A 25933-nucleotide genomic window follows, 5' to 3' on the forward strand; every position below is an offset into this window, starting at 1 on the left:
TAACAATGGTCACACGCCGAGACAATCGGCGCTAGATCTGCGATGGACGTTGAGCAGTAAAACCTTGCACGCAAAAGTTAGTTAGCCGCTGTATCTGAGCAAGCGAGGCACTGGCGTAATTGCGAGTCGCTGAAACAGCGAAACAAGAGCGGTAGAGTACGCGGCCGGCCATGCTCCCTCGAAACCATGGGATTTGAGATCACGTCTCAGGGCCTATTCGTTGCCATTAACTTACTCGTGGATGTTGAAGAAAAAAATCGGAATTATACTGAAGAAATAGTACAGCTACCAAACCCGAAATCAATAAATTATAAGTTTTTCAGATTACTTCATAAAGGAATTGATTTATTGTTAGAAAATAATTGAAGCACTTATAAAATAAAATTCTTCAAAACAGGTACACTCGCAATTTGGTGACAGGTTCGTGATTCATGTAATAAATGCACGTACTAGCCATCGTCATCTTTCATTCAAATTTCAATAATTCATTATCACTTCAAATTATACTTACAGGAACGAAGCTGCTCTTGCCGATGACATTGATTTTCTGTGATCTTGAAGCATCTGAGGCGATATTCAAAAGTTTACTGTGTTTGTTGTACCTGTTGTAGCAAGCAGCATCCAAGCACGGCCTACTACTGGACTTGCAAGAACCTGTGCTCACACAAAAAGTTCTGATAGGCGCACTCGATACTTCTCCATCGTCAAAATCTTCATCGAAATCTTCCTCATCCCAATCACTCTTGTCATCATTTTTTACATCATTCAACAAACTCACTGAATTTTCCTTGACACTGAGATCTTTCCTGATGAATATGGGCTGTGGTCGGTGTAAATTCAAACTTGGAGGTTTGCTATCCGAAGGCTTGATGGGCGTGAAGGAGGTGGAGGTGATCGTGGGTGAACCAATAGAATTCTTAGTAGTTTTCAGTTTAATTGTATAATGAGGTTGGCTCTCGTGAATAAGCGAATTACTGGACCTTTGAATGGATGAGGTGGTAAAAATAGTGGCAGCTTTAGTGTTATTTTGCGAGGTCACCACATGTGGCGAGATGATGGATTTAACACAGATGCCAGAAGATGAGGTAGTAACAGTTTTTACAGAAGGAAGAATGCAATCTGATTTTGGTTGAATGCTACCCACAGTTATGGCCCCAGTCCTTACAGAAGAATGGCAGTCGGTCTTCGGTTGAATGTTGCCAACAGTGATGGTGGCAGTTCCAGGTGAGGCTGACCAAGCAGTAGACGCGACACACGGAGCCTTCGCAATTGAGTTAATAGAATTCACTGATCTGACTTGATTAACTGGCAGAGGCGGGACCACACAGGAGCTAATAGAGTTCTTTACTTTGGTAGGCTCAATGTTCGTTATACTCGTCACTACGTTGCTGTTAGGAAGATTTTGGATCTGCGAAAGTGTGCGAGGCTGAACGTTAGTCCGATATTTTACAATATTTTTCTGGGGTACCGACGCCAGCTTGGACATGCCGTTGAACTTGATGAGGTCGCTGATCTCTGAGATCACTTGGATCATCCGGTCAGAGTTGGAGGAGCTACTCTTCTGAAGCTGAGACTTGTTTAGACGGATCTTTTTCATAGCATGTCCTCCTGAATGACCATTGCGATCTCCCCGACGAACTTTGATGATAAATGACTGCATGCTTCAATGTTCTCAGACGTTTACAATTTTTCCAAAATTAAGAATGATTCATTTACTTGTGAGAGCATATGAGTAGAAGATGACAAGTGTCATAGGCAGGAGGTTGCCACCCAAGTTCTTCTCTTTATCATGATGTTCTGCCTCACCAGACTCACCATTAAAGTACTAACTCAAAGGAAACTATCCATAAACCTACTGGTTACTTAAGGAAAAACTGTTGATAATAAAATAAACATCGATATAAAAGTGGACCCATAATCATTAAAGCTAACGAATTTTTCGAACCCTGCAAATACACGTCTTGTGAAAATAGAACGCCCAAGGTATACCATACCTTGAACATGTTGAAAATATAAAAAAAATCACATAATGTTATCAACATAATTCAGTGAATGGTATCAAAAGAAAATGAAGTGTTTATTTAGCCAATCAGTACCAAAGAAGTCTAACTGAAGTCTAACTGAATACAGCGGTGTGAATCAATTAAAAAAACTATTAGCGTCGCAGCCACCTAACTGATCTCCGGTTCAGTGTACAGTATAGAAACGCAGGCTATACGTGCAATGTGAAAGGGGAGCCGGCAAATGATGATCTCATATTGTGATTTCGGACACGATCTCGGTAACTTTAACAATAAAATGTTTAGGATAAAGTGCCTGGTAAAGCCGGCCGGTTCACCGGCGACCGACGACTCAGAATCCAAAGTAAGCGAAAGTGCAGCATGTTTACGATGGCACCAAAAAAATGGTCTTGTTCTTATCTTAGGAGCTGGGAAAGACTCATAAGGCTTGATAAGGTATTTATGCCAATTGTATTCCAGTAACAATATATTAGCTTCGGAGATTTTGAATGTGGAGTACATGGGAAAGAAATCCATGATTTTATCATTATATTATACATTACAAGCGTCTCCTCCTAACAGGCTAACAGCAAAAACCGCAAGGTGAAGAAAGAATCGAACTGTCTGACTCCAACAAGACTTGGCAAAATCAAATGGAGAATACTCGAGTAAACACTCATCATTATGAATCTACCAGCTTAATTCATAATAACCTCGAAATGCTCAAGGAGGCACATATAAATCCATCAGTTTTTCTCGGTCAGCGAAAGAACTGTACATCGTTCTGCTAAATTCGTTTCACCTGCAGCACATTTAGCACACCTGAACCAACAATGTACCTGCTAAAAGTTCTACTGCAGCGTCGTGTACAGCAGGCATCAAGAACTGTGCAATATTTGTACATATGTACTATTACGTACTAATTTTGGGTTTGAATATGTCAAATATTTTACCCAACTTCTTCACAAATTGATGGTCACGGCTACTTAGAACATTCGATACAAGTTAAAATTGCCAGTGAAACCAACACAATAAAACGTTGCATGAATATTATATTTTCGCATGTCATTCATGTATACATATTTGCCATATTTGCTCAAGAGTAAGAACATTCGATACAAGTTAAAATTGCCAGTGAAATCAACACAATAAAACGTTGCATGAATATTATATTTTCGCATGTCATTCATGTATACATATTTGCCATATTTGCTCAAGAGTCAAGAAGACATGCGAAAAAATTACGCACAATACTGAGTAATCACAGGTATCGGTACATGAAACAGACGTAGGTTAAAATTTGGCGAACGTTAAGCCTGGGTGCGCTATTTCGGAATCTTATAATCAAATAGTGCGAGTTCTAAAGCTTTGTTTTAGATATCATGTCCTCAATGCTGCTTCAGTTTAACGAGGATAACCAAACTGCTCACGTGGATCAATCGAATTATTTCTCAAATTAAATGGTCAAATACGGTCAAATTTTGGGACACTTAGGGAACACTATAATTCCATCTATTCCATAGTGACATAATTAAGGAATCTAAGAAATCACACACAATCTATGCGTACTATAATCCTGCGCTCCCAAAACAAATAATTATATACAAGCGAACAGTCATACTATATCATAATACAAATTAGAAGTTATTTATCAGTAGAATTTGATTTTTGTCTAGTGAAAAGAAAATGCTGTCGAATGAAAATTGTCTAAATAAATTCCATTTTTCGGTAAATTTGCTTACAATGCCGCACTAATTTACATAACCATTTTAATGAGTACCGGTATTAATAAATAATATTTTCAAATTCTACAATGTTAATTAACAAATTCACCTCAAAAAATGATAATAAAAGCAAAAAAGGTCTCCAAGATTCTCAAAAGAGATAACTTCGTCTGCTCAGTACCAATATCAACAGCTAGCGCGCACTGACTTCCGAGGTATTGAAGCTACACGCGCTATACGCTACACGCGCTATACGCTACACCTGTCTCTTATACACATCTAGATGTGTATAAGAGACAGGCACGATACATCACGTGCAGCACGATACATATCGTGCAGCACGATACATCACGTGCAGCACCATACATATCGTGCAGCACGATATATATCGTGCAGCACGATACATCACGTGCAGCACGATACATCATGTGCAGCACGATACATCATGTGCAGCACGATACATCTCGTGCGGCANCTGTCTCTTATACACATCTAGATGTGTATAAGAGACAGGTGTTACTCGCGTTACTCTACACGCGTGGCGCTACTCGCGTTACTCTACACGCGTGGTGCTACTCGCGTTACTCTACACGCGTGGCGCCACTTAGCTGGTGGCACCGAAAAAAAGATGAACTTCGCCTCAACTAATAGCACTGAATCGATGTCGTTCGCTCTATGAGGGCATCGACTTTATTTATCAAAGTTCAATTCATTCATAAAATTCCGACAAAAAACTACACGAGTGACATAAGCAAGACGGTTGCTGACACCAGAGAAGAATCACAGTCAAGTATAATAAATAGCTTGCTTCTTTACAAGCACACGCCTAACACGAAAGAAACGTTCTACGAAAACGTCGATGCCAAGTAAAGCTAGGACGGAGGTGACACTGTAACCACACGCTCACGCCCAGTGTCCAGGCTCTACTGCAGGAGGTTGCTGCACTCACTGCCTCTCTTAAGGCAGTTCGCACTGACCTCTGGTGGTGATTGGTCATATCTACACTAGTTTAACGTCGGTAGCAAGATAAAGCTGAGCCCTGACGCCCGATGTTAGTTGTTTGTGCGAATAGGCAAAGCCGATATTATTTCGGATGAAAAGGGTTTACTGTACAACCTATTTGTTTAATTAGCGATAAATGAGGCATGTTTAAATCGGTGACATAGTAACTTTATAACTGCATTAAAAGCATATTAATATTGTACCTAAAGTAATCCTAAACTAAAATATAAAAAACTAATCCTAAACTAAAATCTAAAAATACGTTGAGATAATGTTGTAAAAATAAAACATTCTATAGAGGGCAAGCATTACGGTCGTACGTACTCCAGCACATTAAGCACAAAGTGCATGACACAGACCAGGCGCTGAGGGACATAGGATCCGAGGGTATGGGCAGAGCTGCCAATGTGCCCGCATTTCGTCGAGCTCCGATCGAGGGCGGTTTATTCAAAAAAATGCGGGCGCTTCGGAATGCAGAAATTTATGTATGAGGAACAAACCGAATTTCTGGCATTTCATTAATTAAAATTATATCCTCCAACATATCATTCAAGAAAATTATATTCATTACAAAAGTTGTTAAGACTCACAACTATAGGCAAAAAACATTACGTTCCAATTCAATGACTGAAATCTTAGTTCTTCGTCAGAAGAAAAAAACGTTAACGTCTTTTGGTATAATTACAATCAACAAGTGTGCGATCATGGATCAACGTGAATGTAACTGAACATTTTAGAGCAAATAACGCTTGGCTTTCTTCCGGAACATGCAGACGCATAACATGATAATGGATGTTACATTCGCAGGGAGTTTAGGGCTCTAGAGCAAGGCTTCTTTTTTACTATTCAAGATTGGCTAGTGGGAACGAGCGAAAATATGGAAATAAACCTCAATAGAAACCTTATAGTAACAAAAAAAATAATTGAAAATTCACATTAGACGTGATTATTTAAATGAAGAATTTAGGCTTATCTAAATAATCTAAATAATTAAGTAAATAGGATATGACAGTTGTAACAATACTATTTATCGATGATAATAAAGGATCATACAATTTACAACCACACACTGGAAGCTGCAATTAGTGTAATAATTTGAAGGATATTTTGTCATTCACCTCTGATGTAGCTCAGAGTTACATCATAAAACCCAAGACTTGAATTTTACCGATCAAATCGTGTCTCTGGAATGAAAAGTTTAAACGTGGGCCGTGGTTTTCATAAACGAACAGCGTGTCGAGATAAATCCGTGTTTGACATTAATGGAATTACAGTATAAAATGTCTTCTGGAGCGGTAGAGTTGTGATCTAAGAGAAACAAAATTCTCGTTCATTCAAACCAATCTCGTCACAGGGTCTGGTCAATTGTATACCTACGAGGTTAATTTATGCCGCTCTCCAGATCAATTTTTATTTATATTGTAATCTGTCCCCTTTTCATAATTACCTAAAAGATAGTATAATAAAATAACCTTTCAAAATGACAATCATCTCCTAAAAAATCACCAGAAAATGCTCTTAGCAATTTATCGAAGTCACGGTGCGTTCAAAACTAGCCGCAATATAATGACTGTGATCATGAATATCAACTACTTAGTTAAACTAGAATTAAGTAGATAATTTATGCCGCTATCATGAATATTCACCGGATTGATAATGATAATAGGAGACTGTATTGCCCAACTAGAGGAACCCATTTGGGGCGAGAAATGTTCCAGGAACTGATAGAGTATCGACGCTTCTAATCGTGATGGAACGATAAGTAAGAACATAGTTACGTGTGAACATCAATAATTAATAACATCGCAGTTATTCCTATCGACAGCCATCTCCATGCAAACAAGAATATGAGAAATACACATTAACCTTATAAATGAATTTGAATGAAATTCTTTGAATACGGCCTTTAAGCCAGCTATATAATAAATGCCATACAGTGATTATGTTAGATTGTGATGAGCTGATCATAAGTTCGACTGACAAAGATGACCGTGAACATAAAGTAAATTAAGAAATATTTAACCATCTTCGTTATAATGTTACGTAAATATAATATTATCTTAACATGTTCCATTGCTAAGGTTATTAATATCTAAATATGTGATACGATATTATTACTTATGATGGTGAGTAGACCGCTAACTGAATCCCTTCACCTCTCACTTACTGATGATACAAATTTGTACTAAGGAGAGTTGCGAATGGGTTCTAAATGAACGAATAACAAGTTGACTTTTTTTTAAACTGTAAATGGGGGTTAACTGTCAAAGTCTGCAAGGTTAGGGATGAGTGAACTTTCGGATGGATTAGAAAAAAATACTTGAGTCTATGGTAATTTTCACGATATAATTTGAACCCAATTTGACCTGATGGTCAATTCAGCATTCATGATAACACTATTTACGTCGTAATTAAACCTCTAATATTATATCTAATATCTCTATGTTTTCCGATCATCATTCTTTGTTGTCGAAGACTACAAATCAAATACGATTACTGTTTTGGAAACTTGAATTATAGCAAGTGATTACCATTTAGAGAAATTCCTCTTGCGTTCTTTTGGGAATTAAGATAATTACCTATATTAAGCTAATTATGATAGTTACCCACTTGAGAATAAAATCAGTATGAAGGTAAGAAATTCATGTAGCGTGAACAGAAGAGTAATTGGAGGCTGTAATTGACCTATACATATGAATAATGTCCCTTCACTGAGAACACGCTGAACTTTGCAGCGTCGAGGATCCAAATGCCTGCCTACCTGCATTGCATAGAATTAGCAACAGGTCATGCAATGAACCCTGCCATTTGGACCACAAGTGCCAGCCGTCCTTATCCTGGGATACCGTACTTTCTTTTCTTTTTTTCTCGCGCACGCGAGTGAAATATTTTCTACTTCTTTTTTTTTTAGATTCAGGCACGTCGCTCGTTTCCTGTGCAAATCTAGAACGTCCTGTGATTGTTTTTTTCCCTTAGAAATCCCGGGATGCGTTTTCTCCCAATTGGGCGAGGTCATGCATCTACTTGCAAAATTCTCAACATGGAATAGTTATTTTAAATCAAATTTATGTCTATTAGGAAATTAAATGTCTTCTGATACTCATTAAAAAAAAGCTTTCAGCAATTCTTCATATTGGTTTCTTTATGTTTGCTTCTAGACCGAGAACACTTTCCGTAACATAAACTATGTACACAATACCATACATTATACACAATATCTTTTCATTACTCCTTATTGAAGTTATTTTAATAATTGACTTCGCTTTTACTTTCCCAGACTGAAGTAGAAGCTGCTGTATAACATTAGTCTCACAAAGCTATTCAGAGAAGCAGCGCATGAGAGGGGGTCTTTCCAAGAAGGATATTTCTTGGCCCCATTCGAAAAATAATTAAATCCCGCATTGTAACAGGGAAATCACTCACGTCTTTCAAGTTTAGCGAATTGCGTTGGAATTTTTTTTTACCCTTTAGTTGAGATCGCGCTAAACCATCAGTTATGTACGCAATTAATGATCATAATTATAAGGTCCTGACGTCGCTACATTAAATTATACAAAATAAGCATGAAGAAATGATACACAGTGCATTCGATGGATCTCAATCGATAATAACTACACCTTCGTCATCGAATTCATAAAAGAATATCATAAACGATATCATTTTAGTAATCACGAGACTCTCGGAAAAATAGCGATTTCGTGAACTTTGATCGGTTTCCTTGAACATGCATCAACGTATTATAGCACGAGTGTACAGGAAGATAGTGCGTGGTGGTTGTTCGCTATTCAGCATTCAGCGGTGGCAGCTAGAATACTCGCAAAAATACTCTACCCACTCTGCCCAAATATTGTCTTAATATGTAATATTAGAATAAGGATATCGTTTCAATGTATAAAATACATAATATTCCTCATACATCGATCATATGATCGATGCACATCTTTAATTCGGATTTTAGTCGCATCTACTCGTACTTAAATTAGAAAGTGGAAACTATTTCCTTGAAAAGGAGACTGATTCTGAAAAGCAATGCAGTTTAAACATCATGGAGGCGCGCAGAATATGCAGGATTTCGTTTGCAACATCGGCCTTGTATGCGGGTCCGAAAGGAGAAGTGAAAAAGAGCAAAAAGCTGAAGTGCGAGTTTCTTGACCTGCGATCTTTGCAGCGACGGAGCCTACCTCGAGTATCCTTTATCCTTAACATTGCGTCCAGTAACGGGAGGCTGCATTGTGAGTAGATTTATGCTAGAACGTAAGGAATTGAAAAGAGGAAATTCATAGGAAATTTTTTCGATTCGGTAAATAATTGAAAAACTCGAGTGCCATAATTCTAAAAAATTTAGCAACCGAAAATTAAAATTGCGATCCGCACTCGGGCGCAAGTTCAACAATTTGAATTCGATTTGGAGACATTCCATTTTTTTCATGACATTCGATCCAATAAATGCGAGATTCGACAGGAGCTTAAAGGTTCAAGAGAGCTGCTATACAATATTCGTGCTCTAAGTTTAGAAAACATTCATTGAATAGTAAATGTTGAAATTGTACAATTTACCAAAGTATAGCTTCAAAATGCGTTAAGGGAATGAATCTAAATGTAGATGAGTGCGAGGACACGGAATGTACATGAGCGGCTAAATTCTAGATTTAAAACCACCATATAAGAAAACAAGGAAAGGTGCAGTTAGATACGAACAATTACGTTAGAGAAATGAAAGAGATCAACACTGCAAAAATAAGTGGAATTTCACGAATCAGAAAGTATCAGAAATACGAATTTAAAAATGCTCGAAATGACAGAATTAATAAATGCTTTGGCCCATACACTCATCAAGCTAAGAAAAGGGGGCTTCTATCCCCGACATGGGGGAAGAGATGGGGTGGGGGAGCACGGGGAAGAGTAAAGGGAAGAGTAAGGGGAAGAGTAAGGGGAGGAGTGTGGGAGGCTAAAATCGATGCCACTACAGCCTCCTGAACGATCCAGCAGCTCGCTGGTTGGCAACACTGCTTCCTTTACTACACTTCATCGATTCGTCATGTATGAACGGTGAGTGAATGTATGAACGGTAAATATGTATAAACAGTGAGTATTTTTTAACGCTAATTGTGCACCAAGATTAGTTAAATTGACTGAAGATTTGGAGCAGCTTCGATATTCGTTGGGGGTCTCAAAAGTATCAAGAAAACTTGACTCTGCGGTCGAGTGACTTGATTGATGCAGCCATGCAACACGAAATGTCTTGATAGACATATGATTTCATTGTTAAATTGTATTTGCATCTTATGATAGAATTAAAATTTTAATATGACGAAAATATCAATCACTTTACGCGGAAATGTCGCAAAAAGGATAGCTTGTTTTTCGTTCCAAGGTCATTGGAACTCCATTAGCAAAATTAAATAGTCAATATATCCACGTAATTGTACTGCCATATTGTACATATTCAATGGAGCTGAACAGATTAACAGAAACCTAAAACACATAAGGCAGTTTAATATGCGGCTATATGCTAGCTTGCCAACAACATATCAACTCCTCTGCGAGCACATCAACAAATTATCGAATGAAAGTCAAAGAACAATATTTTTATTTTGCGGCCCCAACGGAAGTAAATAAAACTTGTGCTGGTATCGTTCGTAAATAGTGATTATCAAAGCCGCTCTCAGATAAACGAATAAGAAACAGGCATAAATGATAAAAATCAATGATTTACTCCCGATAGTTGTCGATATGACTTCAAAACTGCATATAAACGCAATAAATAAAATTAACTCATAACCCATCATGTAGAATAAAATGTCATTGAATTGCAGACCATTCGAATTCATAAGAACAAACTTAAACGATATTGATAGCAGAGGGACAGTAACGATTTCGGACATGCGAAAAAAAAAGGTTCGAGAAGCATTTAAAAAAAATTCTCAGGAAGTGAATGAATACAATTATTTGTAAATAAAATCTGTAACACCTTTTACGAAGGCACGAACCAAATTCATTCTAGTAAAAATCGCTAAGAATGTGAGGCCGTATTTTTTTCTCAATTTTTTTTTCGCCATTCGCATTTTTTAATATCGCTCGTTTTTAAACGTTTAGTTAAGGAAACTCGCTCAATTTAGAGTCTCTTTGAACAAACAATTCTATTTTAAATCGTATACCCAGCGGCAATAAATTGCACCGGACTAATTATCGATAATTTCCTTCACTTTCTTCTGCAAGAAAGATAATCAGGCTTTTTGAAGCTGAACTTTTACTTCTATAGGTGGAGTTTGTCTTTCAGAATCTATATGGTCTCTCGAATGCTATCAGTTAATTATGTCAGCGTAGTGATCACTGAATGACTGCACTGTGGTGTGGATGACCTAGTAAGTGAACGAGCTAATAGCAGTAACAGAATGATTCTAAAAATTATTGCAACTTTAACGGTGGAAAAGAAAAAGGTTAAAATGACATACGGAAAGTACAGAGTTTTTATGTCAAAGTCTCTGTTATATATCGACGGGTGTCTGGCGACCTCATTGGAAGTATACAAGTATACTCATGGTTTATACAAGGTCCTATACAGATTTCAGGAACCAACACCAGGGGCCACGTCTATAAGCTAAAACAAACTGCGGTGCAATTAATCAATGCGACAACACTTCTGCTCGCTTCGAGTCACCGACATGTGGAACAGCCTTCCTGATTACATCGTTGACGCTCCGAGCATGAACACGTTTAGCAGCAGACTAGACAAGGCTATGCAGGAGCATATGTTCAGTCTTGAAATGCCCAGTACCCTACGGAACAAATGGAAGTCCAGTAACGATTTCAAACCATCAGTTGAAAAGATTTGGTCAATGGGCAAGTTTTTTAGGTCTGTGAATAAGTCACGAAAAGTACAATAATATGCGACAGGCCTAAGCAGGCCTATTCTTCAACGCCGAGGATACTATACTACCGTATGCTAACAGTTTTACTAGCTACTTAACACTACTACTAACTAAATAAAAAATACAAATTCAGCACAGCCTGAGCAAAGAGAATAGAACAGAAAGTATTTGTAGAAATTTAAACTATTACTATACTATAGTATAGTAATAAACTAATATTATTTAAAAAAAACTATATTATTTAAACTATACTTAATTTCGAGAAAAATGAATCAATTGATCAAGCTTTTGTAGTTGGCGCGCAAGTGCCACGACCCAGTGCAGACGTGCAATGTTTGTTCTGATTCTTTCAATGCCGAGCATAAGGCACCAGAGTTTAACACAGCAGATCGTATAACGATAGTTAGTGACACAGTGGTCGTTAATTCGAAATATTATCGTAGATAAACAAGTATCCTGTTTCTTCAAGCAACATGATAAATTACAGTCAAATGACCGTTTGGTAAATATAATCGAGTATCAGACTCGTGGACACTAGCAGACGCCACAAGCCACTACAGACGGTGGAGGTAGAGCAAACACGTGCTGCGCGCACAGCAGCCACCAGGCAACTGAGAGGTCTGAGGGCTGGAGCCTGGAGCTCTACATTCTTTGCTGGTCTCTGGTCACTACAGCAAGTTCGAGGGCATACGCGGCCTGAATAGTTCACAGTCCATTGGATACAGGAAAAGTGAATATTTGGTCGTATGCTTACGGTATTCTGAAATTCAGGATTTTTCACAATAATTGAAGGGTTTCGTTAAACCAGGATTATCAACTTGTGGCCGGACAATTTTTAGCTCGCAATGATATGATTACCCATCTCCAGTTCATATTTAACAGCAAGTAACAGCAAACCAAACTTGAGCAAATGCGAACACTGGCGTTCTGATCAACATTGACGACAGGATTGCCGTTTGAATTGTCGTCAGTGACCTGACTATCGTTCAAAAGCTTCCGGCCAGCGAGAATTTTATTTTCTGCCATAAGCAAGCAAGCGAGAAACGTCAAGTGGACAATAGTCAACAAAATTCAGTTGGTAACTGATGGGATTTACAGCCGTAGCGACACCAGGCGTGTTTGGCGAGCATAGTTAGTTTAGAAACTGACCAACGTTTTTCTTGCGTCTGAAACTTGGAGTGCCACGACCGCCTTTTTGCCCATTTGTTATCGCCCAAATTGTATCATGCGTATTATATAGAGAGCATAAGTGAGGAACTCCTAATGTCCTGCTGAAAGCTGATAACAATTTTGTCAGCACCCAGAATCGAAACTTCGGGAGCCCAATCATACACGATCAGAGCAAATGAAACGGTAAATGTTGGGAAATTTATATAAGGATAAGGGTTTACTGTTTATCTACATTGCTTATCACAGTCAAGAATATCGAGAATTAACTCACAAATATTAATACCGAGAATCTTGTATCAAAAGTAGGCAATCGATTGGAATCAAATTTCACGAAATTGTCATATTTTCAACATTTGTTCATAAAATAATAGCGCACAACAGTGCCCAACACTATGTTATACGATGGATCGAAAGTGACTGAATTAGAATTAACACAAGCCAATTTTTTTACAGTTAATGCTGAGAAAAATCAACGATTTAGCATTAAAAAAAATCGTGAGCCATGAATGTACCTCAACGCTTCACCTTTGATAAAAAAATTTGAAATTTAATGTTGAGTCAATTGAATAAAAGTCAACACTGCCAATAATGTGAGGTGAGTCAATTGTTAAGAATGTCCGCATAGATGAGCGAGAAAAAAACCGCAGGCACAAGAACTGCTTTCAGGTTTCAAACGTTGCACAATAGCTGGGCGAAGTCAGGGGGCACGAGTAATGACTTACTACGCCTGTGACATTATTTATCTCTTCAGGCATGAGAAGAGAAGCAATTGAATGGAAGAAATACACGCGAACAAATTAGGGCATCTTTGAAGTAGCTGAGAGCAGATAAGACCATACAACAGATAGGTTCGTACAGGCTTTTAGACCGTGGATGAGCACCACCTCCAAGAGGCTAGTGCAGATCATAAAGATATCAACCGTAAACTACGTCTCAGCATCAGATCATAATTATTCAAAGCGACCAATCTCAGGGCATCGACTTGCATTACTTCAATTACATAATAGATTAGAAAACATTATGCTAATTACGTAAACCATCTCATCGATGAATAAAAAATTATTAGTATACAGCTAATTTAATAATCAATATTGGCATCAAAATCAATCCCTCCAATACAAACGCCATTGATGCCTCTATAAATTGCGTAATTGATAGAAAAATGGCTTTCAACACCAGGCAGCATGCTTTTTATTTAATGTAACAACGGCCGAGGGTACGCTGAAGAGAGCAGAGCGTCAGAGGTAAAGAGAGGGAAGAGTCGCGACGCAGTCCCCGCACGGTCTAGACAGAGACTTCTCTGCGATTTCTACAACGAACGACCAAGCCAAGCCAAAGCAGATTCCCTCGTATTTTGCTTTACATGTATATACAGCAGGGAAACGGCGGCAAAACTTGCGCTTTTGGAAGAATTTATAAGTTCGGTTTGGTTATAAAACCGTGTAGTCAACGGGACTGTTCGAAAGATCAATTTCATTCTTTGTTCAATCCAGCAGTAATTCGAGTCAAGAAACTGGATCAAAAATCGAAATACCCAAATCATACAATAAGGCTGACGTGTATAAAGAAGATTGTGTTCTAAATAAAGGCTAGTTAGCCAGTCCAGCAAAAAAAAAACAAGAGGAAGACGAATTCTTAATTGCGGCTATTTCAGAACGATTTATAGCTCCCGCAAAGATCACTGTGAAAATTATAGTGCAAGTCTAGTAATTACTACATTATTTTTCCTTCACATGATTAAAAAAAATCAAAGAAAATAAATCCAAAAGAAGTTTTCATGAATTTCCGGAATGAAGATTGTTTACAAACAAAGACGAACGCGAAAAACGCAAACACGAATAATATTACTGGGGAAAATACCGCGGTTTGGGTATCAACTTCCGTTGGTGGCTTATCAGCGCGACGATTTACATGCCCATCTTTGTTATCTAAGTGAAGTGTCACTACGAACATTTCGATCATAGAAATGAAGAGACCATTAAGTAATAAGGCCTCTGCAGCAGCCTTGTCTCTTCAGGGCGCAGATATGCGCATCTTATCAGAAGACAGATGCTACAACGGCCTCACAAAAACATTACCGGAGATCTCCCTAAAAACTATGATGCGCAGAAGCGTGAGAAATATTTCGGTATTATTTGTACACCGATTTTCTGTGCTGCATTTTGACAGGTATTTAGAGTTCGAATTAAAAGAGATACAAATTAATATTTTTTACACGAGATGATGAGGAACAAACAAAAAATATGTACAAAGCCTGTAACGGATGAACATTATTATAATATAAATCATTGCACGCGATTTTAATCGTTCCTGGAATCAGAAGTGTACCTTTTATCTTAGGCCAACGCATTGCGAGATGAAATTCAGAGAATACTGATAATAAAGTATACGAGCCTGGACAGAATAGGACAAGGAAAATAAAACGAAATTAATTTAACCCCAAACATCAGAGCACGAAGCCGTGAGGCCGCGCACCCTGCAGCAGCACCTTTGACATTAGGATGTGCAGGAGCGGCAGCTTTAAAAGCCACGCCGCTCCAGTCAGCAACTAACATTTGTACGTCGCCCTTACGCTGCACTGCTATACTTTTCCTGATTGAATAACGAGTTTTTTCTACAATAGCTTCATTAGGAGGTATTGAATGTTTTAATAAAAAATAAAAAATTGAAACCACCGCAATAAAGTAGCAGAACAGAAATAAATAAACATCAGAATCTTCTGTCGACGAAACACCGTCACTACAATTTGATTTTCCTAAAAAATTTGACTTACTGCAAACACATAACATGATATGAAGTAGGAGCTAGAATAAGATTTATGATATCTGAACTAAGAACATATGAAGGTACTTCACCAAAGACCAATGATATAATTCAGCATCGATACACTAACTTGAAATAACCGCAGTAACGATGAACTTGTTCAAAACGATGAAATTTTTTAAAGCTCACCTCAGAAACATCGGATGTATACGACGCTGGTGCCGACGACAGTCCGGACGAAGCGACGGATGCTACGGCGGGGGCAGAAGCGGCAGGCGACGACAAGCCTCCAAGGGAGCCCGCGCCGTCCATAGCGAACTGTGATGTCCTTTGTGTCAACTGCCCGGAGCCGGCAGCGTTGTTTACATGGTTTGCGGTGCTCTCTCTCGGACGCGGATCTGGATGTTGATGAAAGTTTCTGGAATGATTCGAATTCTGCTCGGTGGCTTGGCAGAATTCCATCGAAATGTTTTGGTGAGAATTGACCGATGGGTTAGGACTGTGGCGTTGATCGTAACCATGCTGTGATCGTCCAGTTGTTTGGGAATTCGGGGCATTTTGCAGCTGTCTTGCTTCACCACAGTGGGACGTTGAGAGGGCAATTTGGCCTTCGGAATAACATGATCGTTGAGAGGGAGGTAGGTTATTTTGCATTGTTGAACCGTTTGTCATTTCATAATTTTTGAATGTGTGAGGAAATTCGTCCGCCATCTCCACGGATTTTGGAGTGCCAAAGAAGTGAGAGGCTGTGGTTAAGCTCTCAGAGGCTTGAGGTACCAGTGAAGGTACTTGGAAAGCAACATTTTGATTGTCCGTGCAGATTTCATTATTCTGGATTGGGCCTGTCGCGCATGCTCGAGCATCTGCAAGAAACATCAACAGGGGTTGGAAATACGTTACGAATTACGTCAACAGAGGTTGGAAATCTCAACAGTGGTTGGAAATACGTTTACCATCCAAGAAAAAAGCTACTACAATAATCAGAAAACGTCAAGTGCAGGCAAAATGCCGCTTATTCAATCATGAAATAAATGCAAACTATTCACAGTGTTTTCACAGCAAACTATTTCACAGTTTAATTAACAGTAGAACTCACTTTCATCTGCGGGCCGATTTCGATGTATATCGGCAGTCATTCCAGGGTCAGACCGAGGCAAGATGACGGAATACCCTTTATGTTTTTGCATCGAAGACGAACAAACGTTCCCCGCGACGAGCGTGCTTTCGATCGCCGACCTGGACAACCCCGAGGGTTGTGGTTGTCCACGATTTGTGTCGAGAAATTGAGCCGCAACTGCAGGATAGTCGCCATTGGACGAGTGAGAGGAAGATGGTGTTTGGTGACGTTCCAAGCGATCACGCGTTTGAAGAACGTGGTACAGCGTTGGGTTTTCCAGGAGAGACTGCACCTGCAAATATGAATTGTTTCCTTGTTGACAAATGAATGTTGACAAAATTGTTTCCAAATATGAATTGTTGTTGACATTTGGGGTTATCGGAAGCATGCTTCAATGTATGGAAGATTGAACAAAAAATCATTTAGAATTGAATATATTCAAATAACATGTAACGCGTTGAAAATAAATTAATCCTATCACAAAAAGAACTTGAAAAAGTAATGTCCCGTTCATTCTTGTATGTATGCTCACAAATACCAGAACATACTAAACTAATATAACGTTCAGGGTAAATTTTAGCAGATTTTCTAACATTTTACGGCGGGCTAGGAAAGTCGCACCAACGTTCTAGTGGAGCCTTTCAAAGCATACAGTAAGGCAACGAACGAGCCCTCAGAGCTGTGACTGTGAGCACAGGCGTTATATAAAGCGTGATCCGACGCGCTAACCAGAGTATCGGCTTGCCGAGGCCTTCTCTAGAGAAATCAAGGAACTGCTCGACAACTGTGGTGCCAGAATAATTGCCGTGTTATTCATTCTGTCTTATTATAAAAGCTTGAAAAATTGTATTGGCACTATTGTGGTTGTTGCAGTGTCTGATGGATAACATTTATGATGTAATAATTCCAGCTGAGTCTGACCAGTATCATTGGCTCTGTTATAGTTATAGTCGCTGCCGAGTCTGAAGGATGTTATATCAACACGAGTCTTCAGGAAGATTTCGTTTCACGGAAGACGCAAAAAAAATATTTATAGGTGAAATCTCAGTTTCTTCTTTGTCAGGTCCACGTAAAGCGACCGATAATGACAACAGTCTGATTGAGGTCTCCGCAAGTATAAGCTAAAAAAACCGTAGTCTAAACTGTATATACCGTAGTCTAAATTTATTGACGCTTATACGAAAAGAATGCGATTCGCGGAGAACACGTGATAACCTTTTTCGGGGAACTATAAAGAATAAGATGGTGTTTGGTGACGTTCCAAGCGATCACGCGTTTGAAGAACGTGGTAGAGCGTTGGGTTCTCCAGAAGAGACTGCACCTGCAAATATGAATTGTTTCCTTGTTGACAAATGAATGTTGACAAAATTGTTTCCAAATATGAATTGTTGTTGACATTTGGGGTTATCGGAAGCATGCTTCAATGTATGGAAGATTGAACAAAAAATCATTTAGAATTGAATATATTCAAATAACATGTAACGCGTTGAAAATAAATTAATCCTATCACAAAAAGAACTTGAAAAAGTAATGTCCCGTTCATTCTTGTATGTATGCTCACAAATACCAGAACATACTAAACTAATATAACGTTCAGGGTAAATTTTAGCAGATTTTCTAACATTTTACGGCGGGCTAGGAAAGTCGCACCAACGTTCTAGTGGAGCCTTTCAAAGCATACAGTAAGGCAACGAACGAGCCCTCAGAGCTGTGACTGTGAGCACAGGCGTTATATAAAGCGTGATCCGACGCGCTAACCAGAGTATCGGCTTGCCGAGGCCTTCTCTAGAGAAATCAAGGAACTGCTCGACAACTGTGGTGCCAGAATAATTGCCGTGTTATTCATTCTGTCTTATTATAAAAGCTTGAAAAATTGTATTGGCACTATTGTGGTTGTTGCAGTGTCTGATGGATAACATTTATGATGTAATAATTCCAGCTGAGTCTGACCAGTATCATTGGCTCTGTTATAGTTATAGTCGCTGCCGAGTCTGAAGGATGTTATATCAACACGAGTCTTCAGGAAGATTTCGTTTCACGGAAGACGCAAAAAAAATATTTATAGGTGAAATCTCAGTTTCTTCTTTGTCAGGTCCACGTAAAGCGACCGATAATGACAACAGTCTGATTGAGGTCTCCGCAAGTATAAGCTAAAAAAACCGTAGTCTAAACCGTATATACCGTAGTCTAAATTTATTGACGCTTATACGAAAAGAATGCGATTCGCGGAGAACACGTGATAACCTTTTTCGGGGAACTATAAAGAATTGACCAGTGCGCAGACTTTAATAAACAATGGGAATAACTCATCATAGTTTGTGGTGAACGAAAGTAAATAACCTCAACATGAGCGAGTACTCTATACTCACAAAACATGAAAGCGTACAAGCGAGAAAATTTTAAGCAGATTTAAAATTACACGAATACGTGTGCATAGAGAACGACATCCTGTTTAGCATAGTAACATCCATTAAAGTTTATACGTACTAAAATAATTTCATCTTTAGTACATGGATTCTTCGCGTTATTCAAGAGCAGATTGAACATGTTAACGCTCGTTTGAGAACACAATTGGATATTAGTGCAATAGCACTTTTTTCTTCGAAATAGGTTGAGGTTTGAAATGCCGATTAGAAAATAAATTCGTCGCAACCTTGAAATAAAAATCTTTTATTAAAAAATTCAGTAAAGGAACGCCCTTCCAAAGTTTCCAACGTTCTATCAAGCGAGATTAGATCACAGCCAAAAAGCTTGCTTGTCATTAGACAGCTGCTCATTTTCGCATGCAATTGGGAGCGACACTGAGAGAACATGTATTGAGATAGCGCAAACGTAACATCCATCCAAGTATCATTGAGTCTTGAAACATACTGTTTAATAGGCAATAATTAATATTGATTATACATTTGTAACAACATCCGAAAATTAAGAGATACAAGGCAACATCGAAGATGTACGATATTTGATTAACTGGCATTTCGACTGCATTACCGATGTAAATTCTATACCTGAACTGAACCCGATGGGCCACCGTCCCCGACCACGCTGTGATGGCCGTTGCCTTGGATCGAGCGAGGATCTATCACCTGTTGGTAATAGATCGGTTGATATGTACGAATTTACAACAATCATTATGAACAAGAAACTTTAATGAAAAATATTTATAGTAGAAGACTAGAAGTAGTTTTTGAGAGTAGTATAAAAAATAGCTGAGATGCTCAAGCTTTGGTTTCGGACATCCAATTTTGTTTAAGAGAATGCAATACATGCCTATGAGAAAATTTGCTGTCAAGGAGACATTATTATAAGTGCGAATAAAGACCATTTTACAAACAGCGAAATCTCGGTTGCTTACATCGATAGCCGAGCTTCGCTGCTGTTGAGGACTGAACTGTTGATATTGCAGTTGCTGTTGCTGCTGTTTAAGCCTGCGTTCTTCTTGCTGTTTGAGTCTTTGTTCTTCCTGTTGCTGTTGTGTCCGCATAAGCTGCTGCTTGAACGAAGTCCTCGAGTTTGTGTGGATTGACCGGACACTCGCGGGAGGACTGCAAGGAGAACGCTTTAATAACACAAACAAATTTTGTGCGTATCAAAATTATAAAAAAAATTAAATATGTTAATCTCTTAAACAAATTGTGTATGAATGAAGATTAAAAAAATATAACTTAGTACTCACTGAAGTGAGTCACAGTGAGCGCATTTTCTCGTCGACGAAAACGTGAAGTCACGAACGGACAGGCAGACAGACGGACATGGCGAGCACAATAGTGCCTTTTTTCCATAAATGAGAAAATGCGTAAAACATGAATTATTGCCAAATCCAGAATTTCCAATTACACGAATTAGTGTATATTGGCCGTTTCTGAAGACAAGCGTTTTAATACAAAAAGTTTATTTATATACAATTCTGACTTCAACCAGAGATTTCCAATATGCCAATGAGCAAAGAACAGGCAAGGAACACTTTTCGAAAAATAAATCTAAGTGAATCTTATTCAAACTCTCATGGTTGGTTCAGAGAAGTGTATTCTCTGTTCGAAGAATGTACGTCTCAAAACAAAGCATTACACTATAAACTTGAAATAATTTTACAACGCTTCATGTCACAGTAATTTCAGTAAGCATGCAACCACTGGAATTAAGACCTAGATCTTATTTAAAAACCTTGACAATACAAAGCATAAGACATGATGAAAAACAGTTCTCATGTTGGCAGGCGATCAACAATGCCGAAGATTGAATAGGTAACACACTCGGATACGTTTTCAGCATGAGGAAGACACCGTGCATAAAAATCATTCAGACAAGCTACGATCCCAAACCACTTTCGGTCTGCCGTAAAAGAAAGTGGCGAGACGAGAAGTTTAGCGAGAAAAGCTTGAACTTAGTCTTTGAATATGTTCAAGTTATTAACGAGTCATAATTGAATACGAAAGGGGTCTCATTTGTGAGGATGCGATTAAAAAAAAGCTATTCGCGCGGACGTCATTTATATTCTATACACACAAACATTTTCTGTCTAAACATTAGAAAAAGTTAAAGATAAGTGGCGTATATCAAACATAACAATAGCGGTAACTGATACAAATAGCGCTAAGGCTACTACGCCAGCGCCGTTCACAAAACTTTTATTATAGAAACAGTGGAGTAATTTTAAAGAATGTAACCGCGTACGTACAACTATAAAACACTTGAAATTATGAATACGAAGCCAAATCTCGACAACTGCGAATGTTTAAAAGTTCTAACAAATTAAACAGCATTTATTCAATTCCCTCTCTTCATTCTCTAAAAGACAACACAGTCGCTGCTAAAGAGTTTCAGCGTGAAGCGAAGTTAAGTTGCCAAGGCGCAACAGGACAACCGTTTATTCGTGGTCTGAAATGGCAGCGTGGCGAAAATGAACACTATTTTGTAGGGTGATTGGGTGCATGGGACAGGAGGTCTGGCACGAGTATATCATAGTAAACTTACGTAACAGTATAATTGTATTTATGCGAGGCAAATTTTCAAAGTCGCTTCAAATGCGTTGCAGAAGTAGCGTAACAGCGCAATTTAATGAGAATATTTTTCTACTGTCGACGATAATCGCCGATTTGAGGTAATGGTGGTAAACGGCTTCAGATTTACTGGCGAAGAAACATTGGAGGAAATATTATGTGAGTGAGTTAGGAGATGGGCCTTGAAAATAAACAGTTGTTATTCAAGCGTGTACCCATTACAGTGATAACGTCAATCGATAAGGAATATTCATGTGGGACTAAGATTTTAGAAGTGAAATGAGGGAAAATTGCAGAACGGGAGGGGGGGGGAGTATTTTGGTTGAAAACTACACTGTTAGAAAAAACGGTGAAAAAACGGTCCCACTGGCGTTCTAGTGGCCGGTCGCCCCGTGAAAATAAACTGTTTTGCTGTTTTTATCAGATATTCTACGGATTTCTAGTGTTAAATTAGAATAAAAACGGCGACACGGTGTTTCTTTTCACGTGCCGACCGGCCACTGAAACGCCGGTAATACCGTTAACGGTAATTTTTCTAACAGTGTAGAATGCTGTTCTTAAGTGGCATACTTTAATTTAACGTTATTTAGAAAAAATACACAAATATCAAAATACACAAATAGCCTTCAAATATGAAGTTAAATGCGTTTTCTTTCTTTTACTTCTGAACGTCTATATATTTCCTGAAAAAATTGTAAATACTGTAGTTCAGAAATAATGACTGGGAAGATAATCTTGTCAATTGATCCCGTAAGAACGAAAAGACACGTGCGAGGTGTTGGCATGCAAGCAGTTTTTTTTTAATGGTAATGNTGGTAATGGTACGTTTCCCGACGAAATGTGATACAGGATTAGTGCCAGTCACTAGAATATTTACGATGACACTTAGCTACCTGCAATATGTCATATTGTAGCGTACACATGTCATTATAGCGACCAGAGCGATGCGCGCGTTGCCAATTCAAGACGGGACAGGCAAGTCGATGCATGCGTGTCTAGAGGAAGGAAGCATTGCGTTATGAAATACAGCTGTCTAAGGGTGAGTTCAGGTAACTTGGAGCAAAAATGTTAGAATTAAAGTCACAAGAACCCTAAATGTAGTTCTTCAAACAAGTAAATATTAAATTATTTAAATTAGTGATTAAAAAGAAACGACCGAATAGTTCAGGATACATGGTACCGGCATGACAAATAAAAATTTTAACAAAAATCATGGAGTAATTTCAAATAAAAATTAGATTCCAATACGGTCGCCAATTAGATTTAGTACAACTTTTACCGACAAATGAAAAATCAGAAAAAGCTAATATCTATTAAAAGCTAATATTTTATATTTAGGGATATTAAAAATTATAGCAATTTTTTAATTTCTCGAGAATAAGATTGGATAAGGTGATGATTGGCATGAATCCCGTCTGAAATTTCTATGAATTATAGCTGGACACGGCAATTCGAGATCATTTTCAAGAGGTACCTATATATTATTTCATAGTTGCATCTCGCAAGACAAGTGTCTCACGATTTCCTCTCGAATGACATATAAATTACGTTTACCTCTCTCAAGGAAGAAATTTCATGCTTACTTCTCACTCTGAAAATATTTATAATCGTTGCAAGCACTGTAAAACATTTACCGGTCGCCGCATTCAAGGTAAATAATAAAAATGCAATTACAAGGCACTGCATTGCACGTCCAGCGATGATCATCAAGCAAATATGCGCGTAATTTTGACATGCGCCCAACTGACATGGGGCGCGACGGTCACCGTTTTAGCGCTGTCGCAATTGACAGGTAGATCGCTGTTACTCTGCCAAACGCTAACACCGAGAACACTGAACGCTGACACTTGAATCTTTCTTGCAGTAAATATGGCTGGCGATCATAAAATGCATACCAGCAAACCGTCTGCATCAACGCTGCACGATATTTTTCATCACGGTTGACATGTGCAAGTGTACCGTATTTGCATCATATTTTGGCTAGCTTAAATACTAACGAGAAAATAAATTCCTGAGATGAATACAAATAATTTATTTTAGTTAATGACTAATGAAGTGCTGGCTTATAATTAATTGCATAAAAGAATTAGTATGGGCACAGCCAAATTCGTACCATGATATATATCTTCGTGATATACTAATTAAATATGTATATGTGAAAGTGTGTCTGTTTTATAATATAATATGTGTTTTATAATATTATAATATGCTTTATAATATAAATATATGTGGGAATACACTTGGGTTTATGAGGCCTACAATTTCGTTTTTAGTCGTTGAATAAGAAATCATCGAAGAGGGGAGTAGCAATAAAAATGTCATTATTTCTTAATTTTAACTCAAATATTGACTGTTAACAGAAATTGAAATTTCTTTCAGACATTTCCACGGAAAATATATAAATGGGAATTCTATGTATATAAATGGAAGGTTTTAATTAATGATTTAATTTTAAAAAGTCACAAAATAATTCTGAATAGTTTTTTCAAATATCATGAGCATCTATCCCATCGGTTTATTTAATCTCACTAAATCTCAGGGATCGTATTAACGCCGAATTAAGCTGCTAGATTCATAAATTTGAACCACGGTGACACCACAACGATGAGAAAATTTACTAACATTCCTTTCCTTTTTTCATTCTATTTAATTAATATTTATGCGTTACCTGACCATTGCTGAAATTCAATGATCAATTCAATTCACATGCAGAATACTCTGGCATTTACTTCCGCTTCAGCAACAAAAGCGCAAAAATCTAAGGAGACCTTGAAACTTTGTTTCATAAGCGTTGTGAAATGAAGGTGATTTATTAACGGAGACAAAGAGCGACAGGTGTGAATGCGTGGGAGGAGGGCAAGAAGACGAAGGTTGTCACGGAAACACCAAAGAAACTTTAGCACGGACACACGGAAAAAATCTCGCTGCGTAGACTTAGTGCCAAGAAACGTGTACAGAACCGCGTCGCTAATGTATATCTTATGGAATTGATGAGTAAGTAACATTAACACAATTTACTTTTATTGGATTTATAATCTGCAGTCTTATATTTTCGAATACTTTAGAAGAAAAAATATGATAGATTGTAAAGCTTTTTAACACGTATCAATTGAATTTTCGCTGTAGAATAATCATATCAGAATTGAGTGTAGCTAAAACTCACGCATTGTAGAGCATAGGCCGAGACCTGGGCTCCCAGGGGGCGGACACGTGAATCCTGCACGGCGAGACCGGCACCTGCTGATGAAGTCTGCTCAATGACGACCTCCGAGACGGAGGATTCGACGGTGGAGGAGTCTCAGGATTGGGAGACGTCAAAGGAGAAGGATAAGGCGAAGGCCTGGGTGAGTTGAGTGGTTGGCGCCCAGGAGAAACATGAACACCTTGTTGAGTTCCATGGTAAGAGGGCGGAAGGCAGGTGGTTGCAGCAGGAAGGCCTAGGTTCCCGTGATCCTTGTTTTCGTATAGTCCGGTATCAGTTGGACAATGAGAGGCGTTAGCGCAGTTTTGAAAAGCTGCCGATAAGCTCATTCTGGAATGTGCAGAATCTGAAAACTTCGCAGCGCCACAGGACGAAATATTGTCCACAGCTTGAGAGTTGGCGAAGTCATTACTCTGGACATCATGCGCTTCGTTGCCGCAGCCGATGTTGTAAGGGTCGTGGGTAACCGGAGTCTCGCGACATCCCGGATAAACTTGTCTCCTATTACAGACTCCTAATTCATTGCAGCCACTAAATCCTAAATCAGTGGCTGCAGCGACTCCTAATTCATTGCAACCACGTTCCACATTGCCGGGGTATGGTGGAGGGCAGCGCGTCATAGTCGCCATCTTACTGATGACTTCCTCGAATTCGTCGAGCTGCTTTTGAGTAGAACTGTAGTAGCCGGGAGGCGCCAACAGTCCCCCAGATCTCCCTCCGTAGGACCAGGGACGCTTTAGTTCTTCGTTGCAGCGCTCCGAGAGTTGCGATCCTTCCCCCCCATAGGACGCAACCAAGTGCTGTTGTTGGGGGTAATGCACGGGACGACTCAGGATATCCGGGGTCCCGTCGCCCTCTTGAGGGCTCTTACAACTTTCGTCCATGTGACCTCACCTTCGGAAATGTGTCCATCACAGATCAAATGGTCAAGGCACTTCTGGTCAATTTGCTGTCCATCAAGCTTCATTCGAAAGTGATTTGTGCTCAAAGTTATGTAAATATATATTTTGTTGATCTCTTGTTACTGAAAAAATTCTCCACCACATCAACTGGTGCATTGAAAGTTCATAACCGCGTTATTTT

General features: G+C 38.7%; 2 protein-coding genes across 6 annotated transcripts in view; both read right to left on the reverse strand.

The window, feature by feature from the left end:
• Positions 1–16392, reverse strand: part of LOC108675066 (myb-like protein Z) — a 34516-nt gene extending 18124 nt beyond the window's left edge. For 3 of the 5 annotated variants that reach the window (XM_018163067.2, XM_018163058.2, XM_018163052.2), the window contains exon 1: positions 512–1872. In XM_018163067.2, coding sequence (XP_018018556.1) covers positions 512–1660 — 1149 coding nt within the window. In that variant the 5' untranslated portion in view covers positions 1661–1872. Of the gene's footprint in view, positions 1–511; positions 1873–15720 lie in introns of those variants that run through there. The other 2 variants (XM_047881062.1, XM_047881061.1) reach the window with 1 other exon arrangement.
• Positions 16393–16610: 218 nt separating this feature from the next.
• LOC125178089 (serine/threonine-protein kinase phg2-like) lies at positions 16611–25734 on the reverse strand. The gene is made up of 4 exons (XM_047881063.1): positions 24812–25734; positions 20004–20193; positions 19657–19734; positions 16611–16940 (listed from the first exon to the last, which is right to left on the reverse strand). Exons 1-4 carry the CDS (start codon positions 25732–25734, stop codon positions 16611–16613), a joined length of 1521 nt encoding a protein of 506 aa, XP_047737019.1.
• Positions 25735–25933: the final 199 nt, after the last annotated feature.

The sequence above is a fragment of the Hyalella azteca genome, unplaced genomic scaffold (genome assembly GCF_000764305.2).
Source record: "Hyalella azteca isolate HAZT.00-mixed unplaced genomic scaffold, Hazt_2.0.2 contig6945, whole genome shotgun sequence".
NCBI classification, from domain to species: domain Eukaryota; kingdom Metazoa; phylum Arthropoda; class Malacostraca; order Amphipoda; family Hyalellidae; genus Hyalella; species Hyalella azteca.